At 34.9% G+C, this 18,238-nt stretch overlaps 2 protein-coding genes across 2 annotated transcripts; one reads left to right on the top strand and one right to left on the bottom strand.

The window, feature by feature from the left end:
- Nucleotides 1–13,216: 13,216 nt before the first annotated feature.
- On the top strand, nucleotides 13,217–14,471 carry LOC104785245 (uncharacterized). Its single transcript, XM_010510421.2, has 2 exons — nucleotides 13,217–13,517; nucleotides 13,674–14,471. Exons 1-2 carry the CDS (start codon nucleotides 13,368–13,370, stop codon nucleotides 14,337–14,339), a joined length of 816 nt encoding a protein of 271 aa, XP_010508723.1. The 5' UTR covers nucleotides 13,217–13,367; the 3' UTR covers nucleotides 14,340–14,471.
- On the bottom strand, nucleotides 14,343–18,149 carry LOC104785246 (65-kDa microtubule-associated protein 5-like). The gene is made up of 7 exons (XM_010510422.3): nucleotides 17,231–18,149; nucleotides 16,670–16,873; nucleotides 16,349–16,573; nucleotides 16,062–16,265; nucleotides 15,485–15,640; nucleotides 14,776–15,374; nucleotides 14,343–14,680 (listed from the first exon to the last, which is right to left on the bottom strand). Exons 1-6 carry the CDS (start codon nucleotides 17,543–17,545, stop codon nucleotides 14,823–14,825), a joined length of 1,656 nt encoding a protein of 551 aa, XP_010508724.1. The 5' UTR covers nucleotides 17,546–18,149; the 3' UTR covers nucleotides 14,343–14,680; nucleotides 14,776–14,822.
- Nucleotides 18,150–18,238: the final 89 nt, after the last annotated feature.

The following is an 18,238-nucleotide window of genomic DNA, read 5'->3' as shown; positions in this document are numbered from 1 at the left end:
ATTAATGGTGATGAAGATATGTTTCATAAATAAAAGAGAAATTGCACTAGATGGCAACATAATAGAATAACTAAGAAAATGGGTTAAAACATTTGTTTTTATGATTGATCATCCTTGTGTTTAAACATTACGAAATCCATATTTTTCTTATTTTGTGATACACTATTTTTATATAAATACTTAATTTATCAAATGTGTTTCTATTTTTTCATTTAAACATGTGATCTACTAATTTTAGGCTTTAATATACAAAGAATATCAAATAAATATGTTTTAAATGTAAAATTCATACAGTTTTTTTTTTTTCAACCAAACATTAATTAAATTAAAATAAAACTCCAAGATTGGTTACCCAAACCGGAGGAAAAGAGTTTACAAAAGAAATTTCTGAAAGTAAAGATCTTGAAGAACGGGCTAGACAATCTGCCCGTACGTTGAGCTCTCTAGTGATTCTGGTCAGGGAAAAGGAGGGGAAGCATGATCTGAGCACCAAAAACTCCTCCAACAGATTCGAAAAAGCTGGCCAATCATCAGGCATCTCCACCATCGCCACCAGTTCTGCACAATCTGTCTCGAAACTCTGACAATCCACTCCTGCCGCCAATAGTGACTCCATAGCCCAAATCAAAGCTTGTAGCTCTGCATGTAAGGATGTGGACCTGCGCCTTTGGCTCCGTGCTCCCAGAAGAAACGTCGAATTTTCATCACTACAACACCACCACCCCAGTCCCTGCAGAGGATCAGAACTCTTCCATGAGCCATCAATCTGACAACAAGGAAACACCCCCCGGTCCTCCAGCATATGCGTAATATGTAAATAGCTATCTGAGTAAGATTTGGCTTCTTCCCACAATAGTCTATCATTATTCGCCTGAAATAAAATTTCCATCGGCTCTGCCTCTAACAGTTTTATCACAAATAAAATTCATACAGTTTTATCACAAATTTTTTGAGTTTTTTTTTAATTCTTGAAACTATTTTTTTCTATTATTTGCTAGTAATTAACACTAGAAATTTGTCGATTGTGAATTAAAATTATAAGATGTCGTTTATACAAAACTTCAACTGAAATGAAGGTACAGTGGTTGTTAAAAGAAAAAAGAAAACTAAATCATATATGCTGGTAATCATCAAACAAAGCTATTATTCGACTAACATGCAAGAATCAAATCAATCAGGTAGAGAATGAAATTAATGTGAAACATCCAACCACAGAAGTCAAGACGTGGCTCTGATAATGGCGCAGTCGTGGTCCGAACCCATATATTCACCAGTTGAGAAAGCTGTATTTAACTAGTTGGACTGGACTGGACCAATCAAATTAAATTCATTCTTCTTTATATAATAATAACACATGGATGGGAGAGAGTGGGGGAAGGACATGGAGAAGCGTGTCGGCCGGATCGATAGGGTCCTTCTTGTTTTTTTTTTTTTTTTCCTTCTATTATTATAACAAAACGGTAGTATACAAGAATTAGTTTTATTACTTGGTCATTCGTAAACAAAGTTTTCTTTTTTATTTATTTAAAATACATTTTTTTTTTCTAAAAATGTAAGACCTCATATTAACATCTAAATTAATATGCCTTGTTAGAAAAGTTATTTTAGTTATTAGAATTTTTACATGTAATGAAAAAGATGATGGAATGAAGATCTTGTACGAACTATTTTTTTGTTTTGGTATATCTTTGTTATTTACGTCGTGCGTTTGAGGGGTGCACGTGCGAGATGATATTTTGAAGAAACAAAAAAAGCTATTTGTTTGGTAATTTCAGGGTAAAAAGGAAAGTGAGAAAAAATAAGAGAAAAAAGAATGACAACACACAGAAGGGCACTGACAGTCGTATGATAAGGAAGTGGTTCGATTTGACGTTTGACTTGTCTTTTCATTCTCTCTCTCTTCTTTCAATTTATACATTTTCATTTTTTTCCCTTTCAACCCATCTTACGTAGTAAATTGTAAATTGTAGTAATATTTCTTTTGTCAAACACATGAAAAAATGGTTTCTTTTCATTATTAACTCAGCGAAATTGATGTTTGTGTAATTGTGTATACAGAAATTAATAAATGTCCTATTTCTCGGGTCTTTTTTCTTCACATCTTACATGTCATATATGTGTGTATGTATATATATATAGGTAAAAGTTTGAAACACACCCTTGTCGTGATTGGCCTAGATTGCGTAAGTCTTGTTGTGTGTTGAGTTTTCCTTCCCACTCTGTCTTAGGTCAATTAATGGTCTTTTACACTATTACTAGGATTAGTGTTTTTACAAAAGACGAAAATATATATTTGGTGGTTTTCTAGAATTTGGATAAAGTCCTCAACGTTTTCACCAAGATTTTTAAACTGTTGCTTGTTAATAGCTGAGAGCTTATACATTTTGAATAGATACCTTGACGTTCTATATCTACAAACTGTAATGAAAAATACACGAATATTGTTTGTAAGAAATTACAGGTACGTAATTTTACTTTTTATCTGATTTTTTTATTTTTAAACAAAGAACAGATGGTAATTGGTAAAAAGATTGGGTAGTCATCTCAATTAGTTACCAGAGAGAGTAAATGGGAAAGCGGGTCCTGGTTTGACGGGATCCTAAAGTTTTTGCTACTTACTATTTGTATATTTTACCTATCTGAATTAGTTTCCTTAACACTCATTTTTTCTGTAAAAGATTCCGTAGCACTCAGTTTATTTATAGTTTATCATATTTCTATAAAATAAATATTTTTATTCAATAAACTTTTAATTTAGCGTAAAGTAATTATTTGAAATTTTTACAATAAATACAAAATGGTTGGAAATTATGTTTCGTTGATGTGTTTATCACCCAAACTATATAATCCATGTTATTTTTAAAAAATGGTTTAGGTCTATACTCCATCAATACTAAATTAGTAAAAAGAGACAAAGAAGACTCCAAAAATGTGAGCATAATTAGAATTAGTCTTTACTCTACATTAGAGTCCATTTTAGGCTAAATCCTTTCTAGTGACCCGACAATTCCACCTATCTTTAGTTATTGTATTGAAATTTGATTATCTTTAAATGTACTCACTAATTATATAAACTAAAGTATATACACTTTATGCTAATACATATAGATTCGGATGATTACGCGAAATATGTAGAAAAATATTTTTTATGATCAATGATTCTATGTGCATGTTTACGATCAATAATAATTAATCCAAACATAATTTAATTAACAATGAAACCCCACATTGTGTATTTCATATTCCATATATGCAACTTTCTGAAAACTTTTTTAAAACATATTTAAATTTATTCCCCATTCCTTTTTCTTCCCCTTTCTCTTTTCTTTATCTTAAGAAATTATTTTTCTGTCATTTGCTTGCTTTTTGTTTTCCATACCCCGACAGCATTAATTATTTATTTATATTACACGATTAAGGGAAAAGTTAAAAGATGCCACCTAAACATCTAAATATTAAACAATTAAAATTGATACGTGGAGAAATATTGATCACTCCATTCCTAAACTACTTAATTTTATCCACTCATACAATGCTTTTTTCTGTCATTTGCTTGCTTTTTTTTTCCTTTCCAAAACACTAAAAGCTTATAGTCTTCGTTTTTCTTTACAAACTTAAATATATAATTAAATAATATTTAAATATATAGTCGAGGTATGTGTGGATTACGTGTATGAAAAGTTAGAAAAATTGTACTAATGAATTATCTATAATAAGAACTCAAAGAAACAAGTGAAACTATTCACATGGCTAATTAATCCTGTTTAATTTGGCAATCTTCACTGTTACAGAACAGTGAACAACTAACGAAATGCTATATGAACAACATGGTTCCACACTATTTTAATGCATTACCAACTTTGACACACACCAAACATAAATATTTACATTAATTTATTAATAAATTACAGGAAGCCAATGGTCCAACTATATGCGAAAATTATGTATGTAGAATCACACTTGCAATTTAGTTCCTGACCTGAATCAGTGAATCTTAGACTACCTTCGAGAGTTTGCTAAAAGTCAGTAGAAAGTTTCCAATAGTCAAAATATCGAAAATAAATCGAAGAACTTTGATGACATATACTCCAAATACAACCGATGAGAAAGGATACATCAGAGCCCATCATTTCCCTAGCATGCTGACATACTCTCTAGGTCTAGGAAAGTGAAAACTCTAATAGTTTGAACAAGATTTGAATTAGCTAAGTATATTAGATTTTGTTGGAAAATACAAGCATATATGTACACATGCGTGTGATTGGGTGTATTATTTCTCTATATATATGTATGTTTGTATTGATACTTTCCCAAAAAGATGACGACAGCTTTGAAAGCAGCCGAAAATAACATGAACCTCAAGAAGTTCCACTCTTCAAAGCCGTCTTCAAGTGAAACTCCTGAAGCTGAAACATCAAATTAACAAACTTATATAGGTACCAAATAATTCATATTTAGGTGTCCACCAATAACCCATGTCTATGCTTTTGAATGCAAGCCCATTGGCTGAGGTCGCTTTGACTTTACTTGTAGCCTACAAATAAAATTATAGGGTTCTTGAGTATATGATATAAGTATTATTATAGGGTATGTATGTGTATATGGCCACAATGGATTCATATACATGCACGAATACATATATCTACATAAATTAAAGAGAGAGAGAGAGAGAGAGGAGGAATTTTAAGTGGAACCCAACTGAATGTTGTGAGCTGGTGATTCAAATGTTGATGGAAAATCCGTAGAGAATGAGAAGTGGATGAGCATATAAAATTAGGTTTTTTTGTGGAGGGAGTTGGGTCAAAACACCACCGCTCAAATTCTCTTTTAAGTGGTTGTGGTGGAAAATATATATGATTGTGATGATATTGTCTCTCTTAATGTTTGTGTTGAAGAAAGTCACCAAATATATTCTCCATTTCTACCATCCATTCGACTACTCCAAAGATCAAAACCTAATTGCAGTTATAGAAAAACACACACAAGAGAATCGAACTATCAGTCTACTAAAAAATAGTCAAATTATCTGATATTTAAATTCTTGAATACCAACAATATGTGGTTTTATACTGCACATAAATATAACATATCGCGAATACTTGAATAATAGTCTAAAATAGACCCAAACTTCAATTCTAGATAATAGTCTAAAATATACACACTAAAGTTTCTCTTTATAAAATCCACTTATCGCTTGAGGTCGACAGAAGTAAAATGATCCAATTTTATATCAATCCAATATTTTTAGGAATTCAAAATCCAATAACCTAATATATATGCACGCTGTTGTCTGGTACTCTTTTGGTGATAAGATATTAGATTTCTCGAGTAAACTTTTAGAGTTGACAAAAGTCACTTACAAACATTTGACCAGAATATTTATATGTTGGCCACATTATATTTATTACTGATTTTTGTAACTTTTGTGGAAAGTCCAATATGCTTCAGTTGTTGCAATGTACTAACATGGTCGTTGCCCTAAATCATTAGCGTTTGATATATACATCTACTTGACATTCCTCAATTCGTCTTTTGTCTTCACAGCTATCACATCAACCCGTCTATATATCGTGTGCACCCTCCTCCACATATTAGAATCGGTTCTAGAATTTTGTTTTTCTTAATGGGATTTGGAATGATTATACGTCTTCATTGGATTAAAACAGTTTACCTAATAATCTCGAAGACACTTCGAATCGAATCCCTTGCAATCAACTTGCCTAGTAGTCACACGAACCGACAAAAGTGTGTATGCGTAGTTGATTCCAGTTAAGAATATTCTTGCAAATTTCTCATAATACTAGCCACTAGAGACGCAAAAAAATGCATAAAGATATTAAAAATATTAAAATATTTGTCTCTGCAATATATTATCTTCTGCGTCACTGCGAGTAAAATAATAAAATATAAACTATATGACTATATCTATAGTTTATTTATAATGATATATGTTTTGCAATTTCTTACCAAAAATAGTATGACAATTTCAATTAAACCTTTATAGGATTATGTATGGTAGTCTGTAATCTAATAATACCAGAAGAAGAGATATAATTAGAAATGATCTCTCCAAGGCTTGGTACAACAACGAATGAGGAGTTTTCTAATATTAATTGAAAACATAAAATAATTCAAACAACATTTATATATTCCAAAATTATATAAGTATGAGCAGTAAATAATAGAAAGTATAATATCCAAATCAGTTTGAATTAATCAAAATTATAGGAATTAACGTATCTTCTGATTTTCATTTTTTTTGGAATTTAATGGTCATCTTCAGCGCCAAGATATTTATTTTGGTGATTTTTGGTTGTGTTTTTGGTTGCTACTATCCAGATTTAACTCCGCGCGCATGCATGTTAACAAAAATTTATGTTATGTATAATTTTATATTTGTGTTACATATGATGTTGAAAGTTTTTAAATAGAAATTTCTCACTAGTGATCATTATAAAAGTTTGTTAAACAATTCTTATGATTGGTAGGTTTCAATAGTGTATAAGTATAACTGATGTCAAATACTAATGTTTTACTAATATAACAAAGAAAGATAACAGAATACATCATTCTTGAACGATAGGAAACGAACCGCTACTTTAATCACTTAAAAGCAACCAAGTACACATATACATAATAATTCTTGATTCTATAAGTAATCTTGACTCTTTTTCAAATCGCTACTTTAACCACTTAAAAGCAACCAAGTACACATATACATGAGCTATTATAACATTATGCACTAACTTCATGATGTGCATACGACAAAGTAGTGACATATTTGTATTATGGGGTACAAGACAAGGCCCTCGCTCTTAATGTCATCCAGATGGAAGATAAGGACAAACTAATCCATCATTTCTAAACCTCTGAAAGATTTTAGTTTTAATTGCAATCTCACACTAGAGTTAAAATTGTATTCCGATATTCTACGGTAATTTTCACGAAAAAAGAGAGGAAAGCCTAAAGATTTATTTTTATAGTAATTTAGTTAGATATAATCATATAAATGATCAAATGGGAAGAAATAATCATTTAAGAAAACTAGAAAAAAGAGGAGATTAGGCGTATCTTTCTTATAATGGGAAAGGGACTTGACAGGAGAAAGCAGATGAAAATTAAAGAGGAGCACACACTTCACACTTGATGAAAAGAAGAAAGTTTGAGTTTTGGAAAGCATTTAACAATTAATTAAATAAACTATAATAGTATTAAGAGTCAAGTGGAGATTCTTTTGTGTTGTTTATTTTGATAATCTCGGTCCCATTGGCCACAAAAAAAGTTAAATTAGTAAAATAAAAGGAAACTTTTAAAGTTGGAATTAAAAAAATAAAAATACATATTATATTCATATTTAGTTCACCATCACTAAAAAATTATTTCATGGATCCCACATTATATATTTTCCCTCAAATCATCCCAAAAAAAGAAAATCTTTGGCAATTGTGAGAATCAGATGCAAATAACAGGACACAAAAGATTTGAAACTAAACCATATTTATCATCATATATTCATACCATTATACATTTATATAATGTACACATCTATATATAACCTAAATATATAGAATATTATATTTATGTGTGTATATAATTTGGCCCAGAAGAAAAGGTAGGGGATTAAAAAAAAAATAGGTGCTTGAGTCATATTGCAGGCCTTTAGGAGACCAGTAACCCATCTGTATAAATTAACACCGAATGCTAAAAGTGCTTATTGTTTTTCTTAACTATAATTATTACCAAACGATATGCGATGTTCAATTAACAATAGAAAGTTACCATATCTATATATTTACATGCAGTTTCACAATATGTATATATGTTGCATGTGTGTGTAAAAGGTAGACAAGGAAAGCTGGAATTTTACTAGGTTATAGATTGCTGCAGAAGGAGTGTTTGTTAAGGATTGCAGGTGATTTGAATTATGCAGAAAAAGGGAAATTTTATACAAGTGGTGTAGCAGTAAACTTAAGTTGCTTTTTTTCAACAATTAAAACATTTTGTTTAGCATAGATATATGTTCAATCCAAATAAGCGAATCAATCTGAATCTAAAGGGGGAAAATATCGTTCCCAAAAATCTTTTTTTTTTTCTTTTCAAAACCCTAATTAAGCTTCTTTTGTTTAATGGTAATATTTTTTCTATATACCAAAAAGTGAAACGAAATATTTTCTATATACTATCTTTTAGGTCCAAAATAAAATGAACTTTTAAGAATGATATATGTTTGCGACTGGTGTATAATAAGCGTAATATCGTTTTCCGAATGTAGCACCATATATTCCTATCTGGCTCTAACAAAACATTAACAGCAACCTAATTAACCGGTTGAGCCAATCACATTGGCCAAATAAAAATACTCATCATAACATAACATTAAAAATAAATAAGTCTTAAAATGTGTGTAATTAAAATTTTGTTGGGATGCAAAATGATAAATGACAAGACAAGACAATGGTGTGTTTTATTGCATGTGAAGAGATGTGATGTTGACTTCTATGACTTGACCTCTCAATCTCCTCCTCTCTCTGTCTCTCTTCTGCTCCTCTCTTACTTATTTTTTTTCTTTCTTTTTTTTCATTTTCTTACACTTTTCATTAATCCGAACATTTTAAATAGCAAGCAAAAACATCATCCCTCATTCCCTCTTAATTTATTATAATAGTAACATTTTATTATCAAAAACGCACCAAAACCAACACGCACATACGAGGGACTGATCAGTTCGCCCTAATATTTTTTCTCTCTCAGACACTATTCCCGAAGCGCCGCTACCAACTCTTCTCCCCGACGCCGGTAGAGCTCCGGCTCACCGGCGTCGGGTTCTACCTCTTCTGGCAAGCTCTACAATCCTCTACTGCATCGTTTTCTCCTTTGTTTCTTGGTCTCTTGTTTTCCCTGGAGTTCCCTCGAGATTCTGGATCTCAACTCCGAGCATGCTTCAGCTTCGTTCTCCCCTCCCCCTGCCTCAGTTTCTGGTGAATCGTCTCGATGTGCCTGCGCCTTCGTGGTCCCAGCCACGAGATGTTCCCTCTGAGTCCCCTGAACGCCCCAATTGCCTTGATTCCCGCCGATCTTATCGCCTCTTAAAACTGTCAACCGCAACAACTCTCCGCTCCTTGGAAGTTTTTCCCCTCACCAAGTGGTTTGCTTGGCTGCAACTGGACGGGAGCTCTGTTTTGACATTGGAGCCGATGAAGACTTTGACGGTGAAATCTACATCCTTGGCGCTCCCTAGCATAACATTGATTCCGCTCTCCAGGTTCGATTTTCACTCTTTACCCAATTTCCTGGCCTCTAGGATATCTTGGTTAGTTGCGTTGCCCCTGAACTGGAATATGCGTAGATCCGCTAAAGCTGTTTTGAACCCAACCCGTCTAGACCTCTGTGTCACCTGGTTGCTTGGTTGTACTCGACAAGAAGGTTCTGAATGTAAAGTCTGCATCCTCAGAACCGGTTGTGATAAATTTACTTCAAGCTCAAAATCTTTAGAATCGAGTTTCTCTACTTGGTCAAGTCGGGGTCCCCTCGGTAGTAGAGTCTCGGTTTCTTTTGATATGCTTGACATCTATTTGTTTCGAGGAAAGTTGATTACGTTGGTATGGAGGACTGCATTGCAGAGCTATGTTCTTAACCCTGAACCATCTCTCTGGCGACTTATGCTGCTTGCATCCGTTGATCCTATTTGCTGCATATCACCAAACCCTCAACTCCTTCAGCCTCAGTGTATAACTAGGCTTAAACTCGGCACTATGGTTCCACCTCTGCGGAGTGGGGATTACCGCTGTTTAGCCAGTTTGTTCTCTCCATTATTTCCTTGTTCCAAGCTCTCCAATTTGCATACCATCTACTTGTTGAAGTTCCCTCATTTAGGTTTGAAGAATAGGGGCATTATGATCACCATTCCAAGGAGTAGTGGTTACCCCAACCTCTTCAAGCTTCCCCCTCTCAACCTTAAAACCGCAACCACTTTTACAGTGATCGGTAATCAGAGCATTCACAACCCTGCTCACACCTTAGACAAAGCACTACTTCGTGTAGACTTTCTCATTTCGATGAGATCCTCAGCTTTGACTGCTTCATCGCCACCCAGTCTTCGAATCAAGACAGTGGCCACCTTCTCTTCCAATGACTTGTTCATGGAAGCTGCATGGATATTTCTTGACCTTACATGCTCCAGCTTGCTATTCAGCACTTGGTCCATAGCTCTCAAGATCCTTATATCTTTGCTACTATCTATCCTTGTACTATCGTTGTCTTTAAATTTGGGGTATGCCCTCTACTGTTGTTTAAGCTATTTCTACCTGCTTTGTATGTTACTTTCTAGTTAATGGAATGAAAGCATATGGTTGTTCAAAACAAAAAAAACCAACACGCACATACATGCATGTACATAGAATAGTAAAATTAAAATGAAATTTATATCGTATTTACCCTTATTTTATCTTACTTTTGGAACATTTTCTAACATAGCGGAGAATCTTGAGTACCATTGACTTCAATTTTCTAAATAAAAATTACTATTATTAAAATTTAAAACGCTATTTTTATTTAGTAGGCAATAATTACATGAACATTATTTATATATCTATCACATGAGAGGTCTCTTCCTATTATACGATTATGCGAAAATAGCGGCTTTCAAAATAACAGTAGTACGGCCGAGGCGTCTTACTTTAAACGGACTCCGTTTACTTCAAGTCCGACTCAATTTCCGACACGTGTCCAACACTTCACTATCATCTGACTAGCAGCTGCTTCTGCTACCACTCCCTAACTCAATATTCCAAATTTAATACAATAAACCAACTTTGCTCTGTAATCAAACATCATTAGTCACGTAAACGTCTAAGACAAACTTTTTCTAACTGTGCAATAAAAAAACTAAAACTATACTATTATTTTCATATTATACACAGTATCAAATGGTAAAAAAAATTATTATGTGATGAATGGTCTCCATCTACACCAGATTTGTTTTTTGCAATGACCTAAGTCCAACTTTTAACCATGTGTTGAAAGCGTCCATGTTCACGGGCTAGCTAGCTACTTAACTATGATTAAAATGAGCACTCTTAATTGAATTAAACAGTAGTTATACATGCATTATACTAAATGATTCGGTTAGAATGTAAATACTAATTTATTTGTAGAAGCACTGACTTCCACATGACATGATTAGGCCTACTACAGCTTAAGTCTCAGTCTCCGTTTCATGCGTCTCTCTCACTCAATGTTTATGTGCAGTGGTATTAAATGAATAATGATGTGAGTGAGCCTTTGCATATATAACCAGAGAGAGTGAGAGAGAGACCTTTGTGCTGAACCAAAAGCTCCTCACGAAAATTCCTTTTGTTTCAGACGATAGGGAGATAAAGAAAGAGCTAGCTAGAGAGAGAGAGAAAGTGACAATTGAAACTTGGGAGTTGGAGTTAAGCTAAGAGATACCTGAAACTTTCTGTTTTCTCTGATGACTGTGACCATTGGACTTTGCTCTTCCCAGGGTCTATTCATGCTTTTGTATGTCGTATTTTCAGTTAACTCTAGTAGAATTATTTTTTCATCATATATATTGCATAAAATAATATTTGGATTCGACTAAAGTTTTGCTGTGACGCTCTAATGAAAACATTTCAATATTTTCCTTTTTGTATTTTTTTTTTGGGTCAACATCCCAAGATTTATTATCTTACAAATTTCGTATCTTCAAATTATTTGTTTGACAAGACATATACTTGTTTGATTTGAAATCATAACAAGAAAAACGTACTTATGTGTGTGATTGATACCCACTCAATAACAATGTTTTTTGCTGGTACGTGATATATATCTACCTAAAGGAAACACATTCTTATAGATCAATATGCTTTTCAAATGAAACTAAAAATAACTAGACACAATGGCCATAAAATGTTATATAGTAACTAGACACAATGGCCATAAAATAATTAATGTCATGTAAATAACAACTAGTTAATGGAAATCTATTGATTTAATTGAAATAGGTAATCTACTTTGAGAGGCATGAAAGTGCTTTACAATCATTATATGTCCAAACATTGGGGTAAGAAGAATTATGTTCTTCTTAATTAAACAAAACAAAAAATTCAATAGTGTTTTTCTTATGTTTGATTTTGTTATTAAGAGAACAGAATGGTTTCTAATTAAATACATGTATAATGTATATAAAGTGTTCTATGCAACTCTTTATTAAAAATTAAAGTGTTATATGCAACTGTATAGTATAAATTCCAAATCAGTTGTAGAAGATAGATAAAGGTTTCTCTGATATTAATACACTTGACCGATAGAAAATGAGTATTCCCATATATCAAAACTTAATCCATAACAGCATTCTTATTATTTATTTTGAATTGCAGTACCCCGAATTATATGGTACGTATGTATATATATAGTAAATGTTTTTATGTTGTACCACAATTATTCAACTTTGATAACTTTGCACAATATGGTTCACGTGTTATAAAGTTGTTCTTGATTCCCGATATGCTATCAAAGTGTCGATCAATTTAGAATCCAAGGAAAAAAAAAAAAAAGAAACTCCATAAAGTTAATTTATAAATTACTAAAGTTAGCATAAATTAAACTATATATAGTAATGTTGCATTTGTGAACTAAAAATATATATATATATATATATATATATATATCGATACGTAAAATCAAATAAAAGAGTCAATGACTCTCAATGGTGAAACAAGTTAGTGATTATATTAACTTTATTTTTTTAATCGAGGGGCCAAAGAAAGGTAAAAATAATAATGGCCCGACAAATAAAATTCGACATGATTTAATTAAGATTTACCATTAAATTTGGTTGTCACTTTCATAGACTTTTTTCACCAATTTCCAGATCCCTTACTTTTACAATTCTGTTTTAGGGAATTCTCAATATTCTAATTCAAGTATCAGTTTAATTAATTATTAATCTCCTTTTTGAAAAACGATTTTACAACCCACTCAATTATATATATATTTTTTTTATTACAGTTACAAAAATACTCTGTGGCAAGAAATTTTAGAAAGGTACTTCCAGAGCTTCCTTCCAGTGATATCCTCCAATATGCCTTTGATAAACTGATTAAATGGGTCATTTGTTTTTTTTTAATATTGGGCTAATTAGAGTCCATAAAAGCCCATCTAAACTAATATTATTAACAATAGGACCTTCCCGCGAAAGTCACTGTATTTGATGAATTCAAGTTTGACCCTCTTCCTCTCGAATCCTTCTAACGTATGATAGATAGATACATGGAATCCTTCAAACCCACAAAGTTAAAAGATTAAAAAGCTTTTGCGTGTTTAAAGAAACAAAGTAAACATCCGGAAAACAAAAAAAAAAAAAAATGGCGAAATTATTCATCAAGCAAGCCGAGCAATACGCAGCAGCCCGACCAAATTATCCAATCAAACTCTTCGAATTCATCGCATCGAAAACACCGTGCCACGACCTTGCTTGGGACGTAGGCGCAGGTAGCGGCCAGGCCTCACGATCGGTAATTTAATTTTCCAATTTTCATGTAATTAGTCTTCAATTTTCTTTTTGTATTTATTCAACCTTTTATCTATATATATATATCATGTTATGTGTTTGATACACTTTTGATTCAATATCAATTCCGACCGTTGTTACTAATTTTAATCTTACTCAGCTAGCGGGAATATACAAGAAGGTGATTGCTACGGACACGAGTTCAAAGCAACTTGAATTTGCTGAAAAGCTTGCCAACGTCCGTTACGAACTGACTCCACCGACGATGTCATCAACATCTGAGATCGAGAAGCTAGTGGCAAAAGAATCATCAGTCGATTTAGTCACAGTCGCACAAGCCCTTCATTGGTTCGACCTCACGAACTTTTACAGCAACGTGAAACACGTTCTCAAGAAACCAAACGGGGTGATCGCTGCCTGGTGCTACACCAATCCGGAGGTTAACGCCGCCGTGGACAAAGTTTTCCAGCGGTTTTACGATGAAGAACTTGGTCCTCATTGGGATAAAGCGAGGCGGCTTGTGGAGGATGGGTACAGAGGAATTGAGTTTCCGTTTGAGAAGGTGGATGAAGATGAGTCAACGGGAAGTCAAAGTCTTCCGGTTAAGTTTGTGACGGAGAAAGAAATGGTGTTGGAAGAGTATATGACTTATCTGAGGTCATCTTCGGCGTATCAGACGGCTAAGGAGAAAGGTTTGGAGCTTTTGACTGCGGAGATGGAAGGAGAGTTTGCTGATTCTTGGAAAGAAGATGGGATTGAGAAGAAAATTGTTAGGTTTCCGATTCATTTGTTGATCGGAAGAGTTGGAGAAGGCCGTCGTGTCTGAACTCTGAATTGATGATATGTCACACACACTTACGCATTTCGTCGAACACTTGTGTGGGTCTGTCTCACCCAAGAATACATTTGCTTAGATATTATTTTTGGAATACAACTGAGGCCACAATATTCATGATAATCTGCAATGTGTCTGCTTATTATTACTATAGTAACAAGTTTCTTGAGACAAATGTTATTGTAATATGGAAACACTCTGGGTTGCATTACAATTTTGTGTCAAGAACTTGCAGGAGACAGACTTTGCAATTTCATTTCTTTCTTTTTGTTTTCCATCAAACTCCATCTTGACTCCTCTTCATATATCTCTCTTCATTGTTATACCTGCATCTGTAAAGCAACTAGTTGGAGGAAGGAAGCATAATCCAATGAACCCGAATCAATTTTAGAGCTGAAAAAAAGCCTTTCAAACCGAGACCTCTTACCTCAACAAATTTCCTCTCTTCACTTTCTTCCTTCCTCTTGTAGAAAATTAGCTGTAGCTATGACTAGTTTCCACTATTCCAATTTCTTCCTCCTCGCTTCTCCTCTGTTCATTTTCTTCCTTGTCTCTTGACTCTCTTCTTTGCCGAGAACGTTCGAGAGAATACCTCTTATACTCATCAGCACCAACATCTAGACCACCGGCAGACTTTGTAACGCCCTCAAAGAAATGTTTTGCCGCAACTCCAGCTGCTGCACCGTAAGTGGCTGACATACGTTCCTCTATTTCTGGGAGAGTGGAGAAGCTTGCAAAGAGCTTCTCCAAGTCTTCAAGAACTTTTAGAGGCCTTTCTTTACCATCGTTCGGTAATATTTCCTTCATAGTTTCTATCAGCCTGAGCGCCTGCCCCAGGAACACATACGCGTTAGCCTCATCTATCCCTTCGCAGCCTTCTCCTTGTGCATCTGGATTAACTGGCTGTTCCACCTGCAAGATCACTTGCTTTCCCGGCTGTAGCTGCTCTGCTGGATCAGACACCCGTGTCCTGTCTATGGCCATGCTTTTCTTCAGGGCATTCAGTCTTTCCACTTCATCTTTAGCCTACGAACAAAATATTAGAGTTGGGAAAAAAGTTAGATACTCGCTGACAGGGACATATCAGAATAGATGAATATGATATGTAACTAAGGGGAGAAAAATAGTCGCATTACCTCCCGAACAATGTCCAGACCGAGGCACCCTTTTTCCAAGGCATCATCAGCTGCATGAGAGAGTAAACTACTCAAACGGTCAAATCTTCTCCTCTCATCCACAGGGGTTTTCATTAGTTCCCACAGCTCATGCATGTTTCTTACCAAATTCCGTAACTGTAAAGAAATAAGAAAAATAGATCATCAATCCTAACTAGCCATGGTTTGCTTTTGTGGATTTCCAGAATTTCTTCATTCCAGTGAAAAATGGTACAAGGCTACTGAATAAGAAAGTGATTCTCCTAATCCTGAATGCTATAATGAGAAATCATATACATATACAATAAATCAGCAAAGGTCTTGACTGCTGTTCCGACCTGCATGTTACTACATATTTTAAAAAAGAAAACAAAATACTAAAAGATCGCAAAGTGATAACAATGTCTAACTTTTGTCAAACATATGGGAGAAAGTGAATATCCTTTCTCAACCCAACGTGTAAATCAGCAAACTGTGCACTACTCTATCAGGATAACAAATGGTTAAAGTATAATGCAAAAATCTATGTCAAAATAGTTCCCAAGTATTCATTGATCACCTGATGCAGCCTCCGACATTTCTCCTTCTTCTGAGACTCTACAAGTTTTGTCAATCTAGCAAGAGTAACATCAGAGATGCTTTTTGATACCCCGGTCAAGCTTTTATGGACTTTAATCAAGGCCTCAGGGAAATCAAATGACATTATCTCTGACAACTCATGGATATCACTGAGATGAGAGTTGACTTTCTGCAGCCGAGCAGCCTGAAATTGAAATAAAGGTAAGTACATAACCACAAAACGTTTTGAAACAACAAACCAATGTGTACACATAAATATAGGATAACCTTTTCATTGTGAAGATATTGCAGATGTGCTCTAAGTCCATCCAAATTTATTTGAGTCAATTCGCCAGAGTTGCCAGGATAATCATTTCCGGCTATGTGAGAAGAGATCTCTGCTATTTGAGTCAGTATTCCAGAGAATTCTTTCCATATTAGATCTTTCTTCATCCGAAGATCTTCCAGTACAGGCTTTATAGTGGAGATGCGATGTTTTAAAGTGCCTGCTTTCTTCTCAAACAGAAGGAAACAAAACAACATACATAAGAAAAACCATATCTGCTCCCTGTAAAAGAAACAGATAGTGATGCTAAGAGAGTACCATACCCATGAAAACGAGACTTGTACACCAAGTGCAGATGTGAGGCTAGTAACTTCAGCTTCGGCTTCAGCTAAGGAACGCTGTAACTCAGCTCTGTACTTGCGAGTTTCCTCAACCTTCTTAGTGTATATATCCAGACATTCCTGCTCAAGTTCTAGCGTCATCTTAACTCTCTCATTGTAACTTTCACCAATATCGATCCAGAGGTTCTACATCAGCACAAAAACAAATTCCGAACTAATCAAGGAACGAAAGAGACAGTTATCAGAAGAAGGAATCAAAAGAAAGCAATCAGATCAGAAGCATGAACCCTAGCAAAACAAATTTGATACTCAATTGTGATTAGTTCTACATCAGCACAAAAAAAAATTCCAAACTAATCAAGGAACGAAAGAGTCAGTTAACAGAAGCATGAACCCTAGCAAAACAAATTTGATACTCAATTGTGTATCAACTCGCCGGAAATCACATTCGCCGGCAATTCAAAAGGCAGACTAACTCGAAACAATCCAGGGGAATGGATAAGCTACGGAGAAAAGCGAGAGATCTGAGAACATAGGAGTTACCTGCAACTCCTTAAGAAGGGAAGAGCGAGCAGTCGCGGTGGTGCCGGGAAGCGAAGCGTGACTGGTGATCAAAGAATTAGGCAGTGGCGCTACTTGTTCCGGCACCGGCAGATTTACTAATGGTTCAAAATCAGGATTCTCCATCCCGGAACAGAAGGAACAAGAGTGCGAATTGAGCAGCTCCTCAAGAAGGGAAGAGCTAGCGGTGGTGCCGGGAAGCGAAGCGCGACTGGTGGTCGATGATTCATGCGGTGGCGCTACTTGTTCCGGCGCCGGAAGACCTAGTGATGGTTCAATTTCACGGTTCTTCTTCATCTCGGAAAAGCAAATCGATCTAGGAGGAGCAGAAGATTCGAAATTGTAACTGCCTCTTTGCGTTTGAGTTTGGCGCGATGATCAGAGAGAGAGTAGTAGTAACACATGTTTTGAATTCTTCCTTTGGATCCTGATGGGCCTTTCATATTTACTGGACTTTGGGCCCCTTGTTTTTTTCTTAATCCTCTCGCCATATGCAATCGCACAAATGGCGGCGCCCTTGAGAGCGAGGATCCAGTGACACGTAGAGAAAACCGGACCGACTGTTTCGATGTTCGGTCACCGTCAGCTGATTCGAGGAACTCCGCATCATACTCGTAATGGACGACGTCGACGGCGACGATCGTTTCATCGAAGTTTCCGTTGTCGTTGTAACTGAAGAAGAAGAAAAAGAGGAGCATCATGATACCCAAAAATAAAATAAAAAAAGGAACATTTTTATTTAGCGTTGAGTGAGAGATTGAAAAGGTGACTTCAATTATGGGCCTGACCGTAGGCCCATCAAGAACTTCTAATGAGCCCTTTTTATCTTTTTTCTTTTTCTTTTTTCCCTCTAGTGTAGGTTCCCGATACATTTGTTGTGTTAGATAAGAAATGAGAGTATGGGACCGTAAGTGATGATGACAGTAGGGTGTCGACGTTAAGAAAAACCCGTGTTCATGTTTTATGTTTTGTAGTTCCAGCTTTCCTGGG

Source organism: Camelina sativa, chromosome 5, assembly GCF_030686135.1.
Source record: "Camelina sativa cultivar CO46 ecotype springtype chromosome 5, ASM3068613v1".
NCBI classification, from domain to species: domain Eukaryota; kingdom Viridiplantae; phylum Streptophyta; class Magnoliopsida; order Brassicales; family Brassicaceae; genus Camelina; species Camelina sativa.
The sequence above is the reverse complement of the archived record's forward strand: the minus strand, read 5'-3'. Positions and strand labels throughout refer to the sequence as shown.

Bases quoted from the DNA above. Each gene is read 5' to 3' on its own strand.
- LOC104785245 (XM_010510421.2), top strand. From the start codon at position 13,368: ATGGCGAAATTATTCATCAAGCAAGCCGAGCAATACGCAGCAGCCCGA. The intron at 13,518-13,673 runs GTAATTTAATTT...AATCTTACTCAG, and splicing joins GCGGCCAGGCCTCACGATCG to CTAGCGGGAATATACAAGAA.
- LOC104785246 (XM_010510422.3), bottom strand. From the start codon at position 17,545: ATGAAGAAGAACCGTGAAATTGAACCATCACTAGGTCTTCCGGCGCCG. The intron at 16,874-17,230 runs GTAACTCCTATG...GTGCTGATGTAG, and splicing joins CCCTTCTTAAGGAGTTGCAG to AACCTCTGGATCGATATTGG. The intron at 16,266-16,348 runs GTTATCCTATAT...TTTCAATTTCAG, and splicing joins AATATCTTCACAATGAAAAG to GCTGCTCGGCTGCAGAAAGT.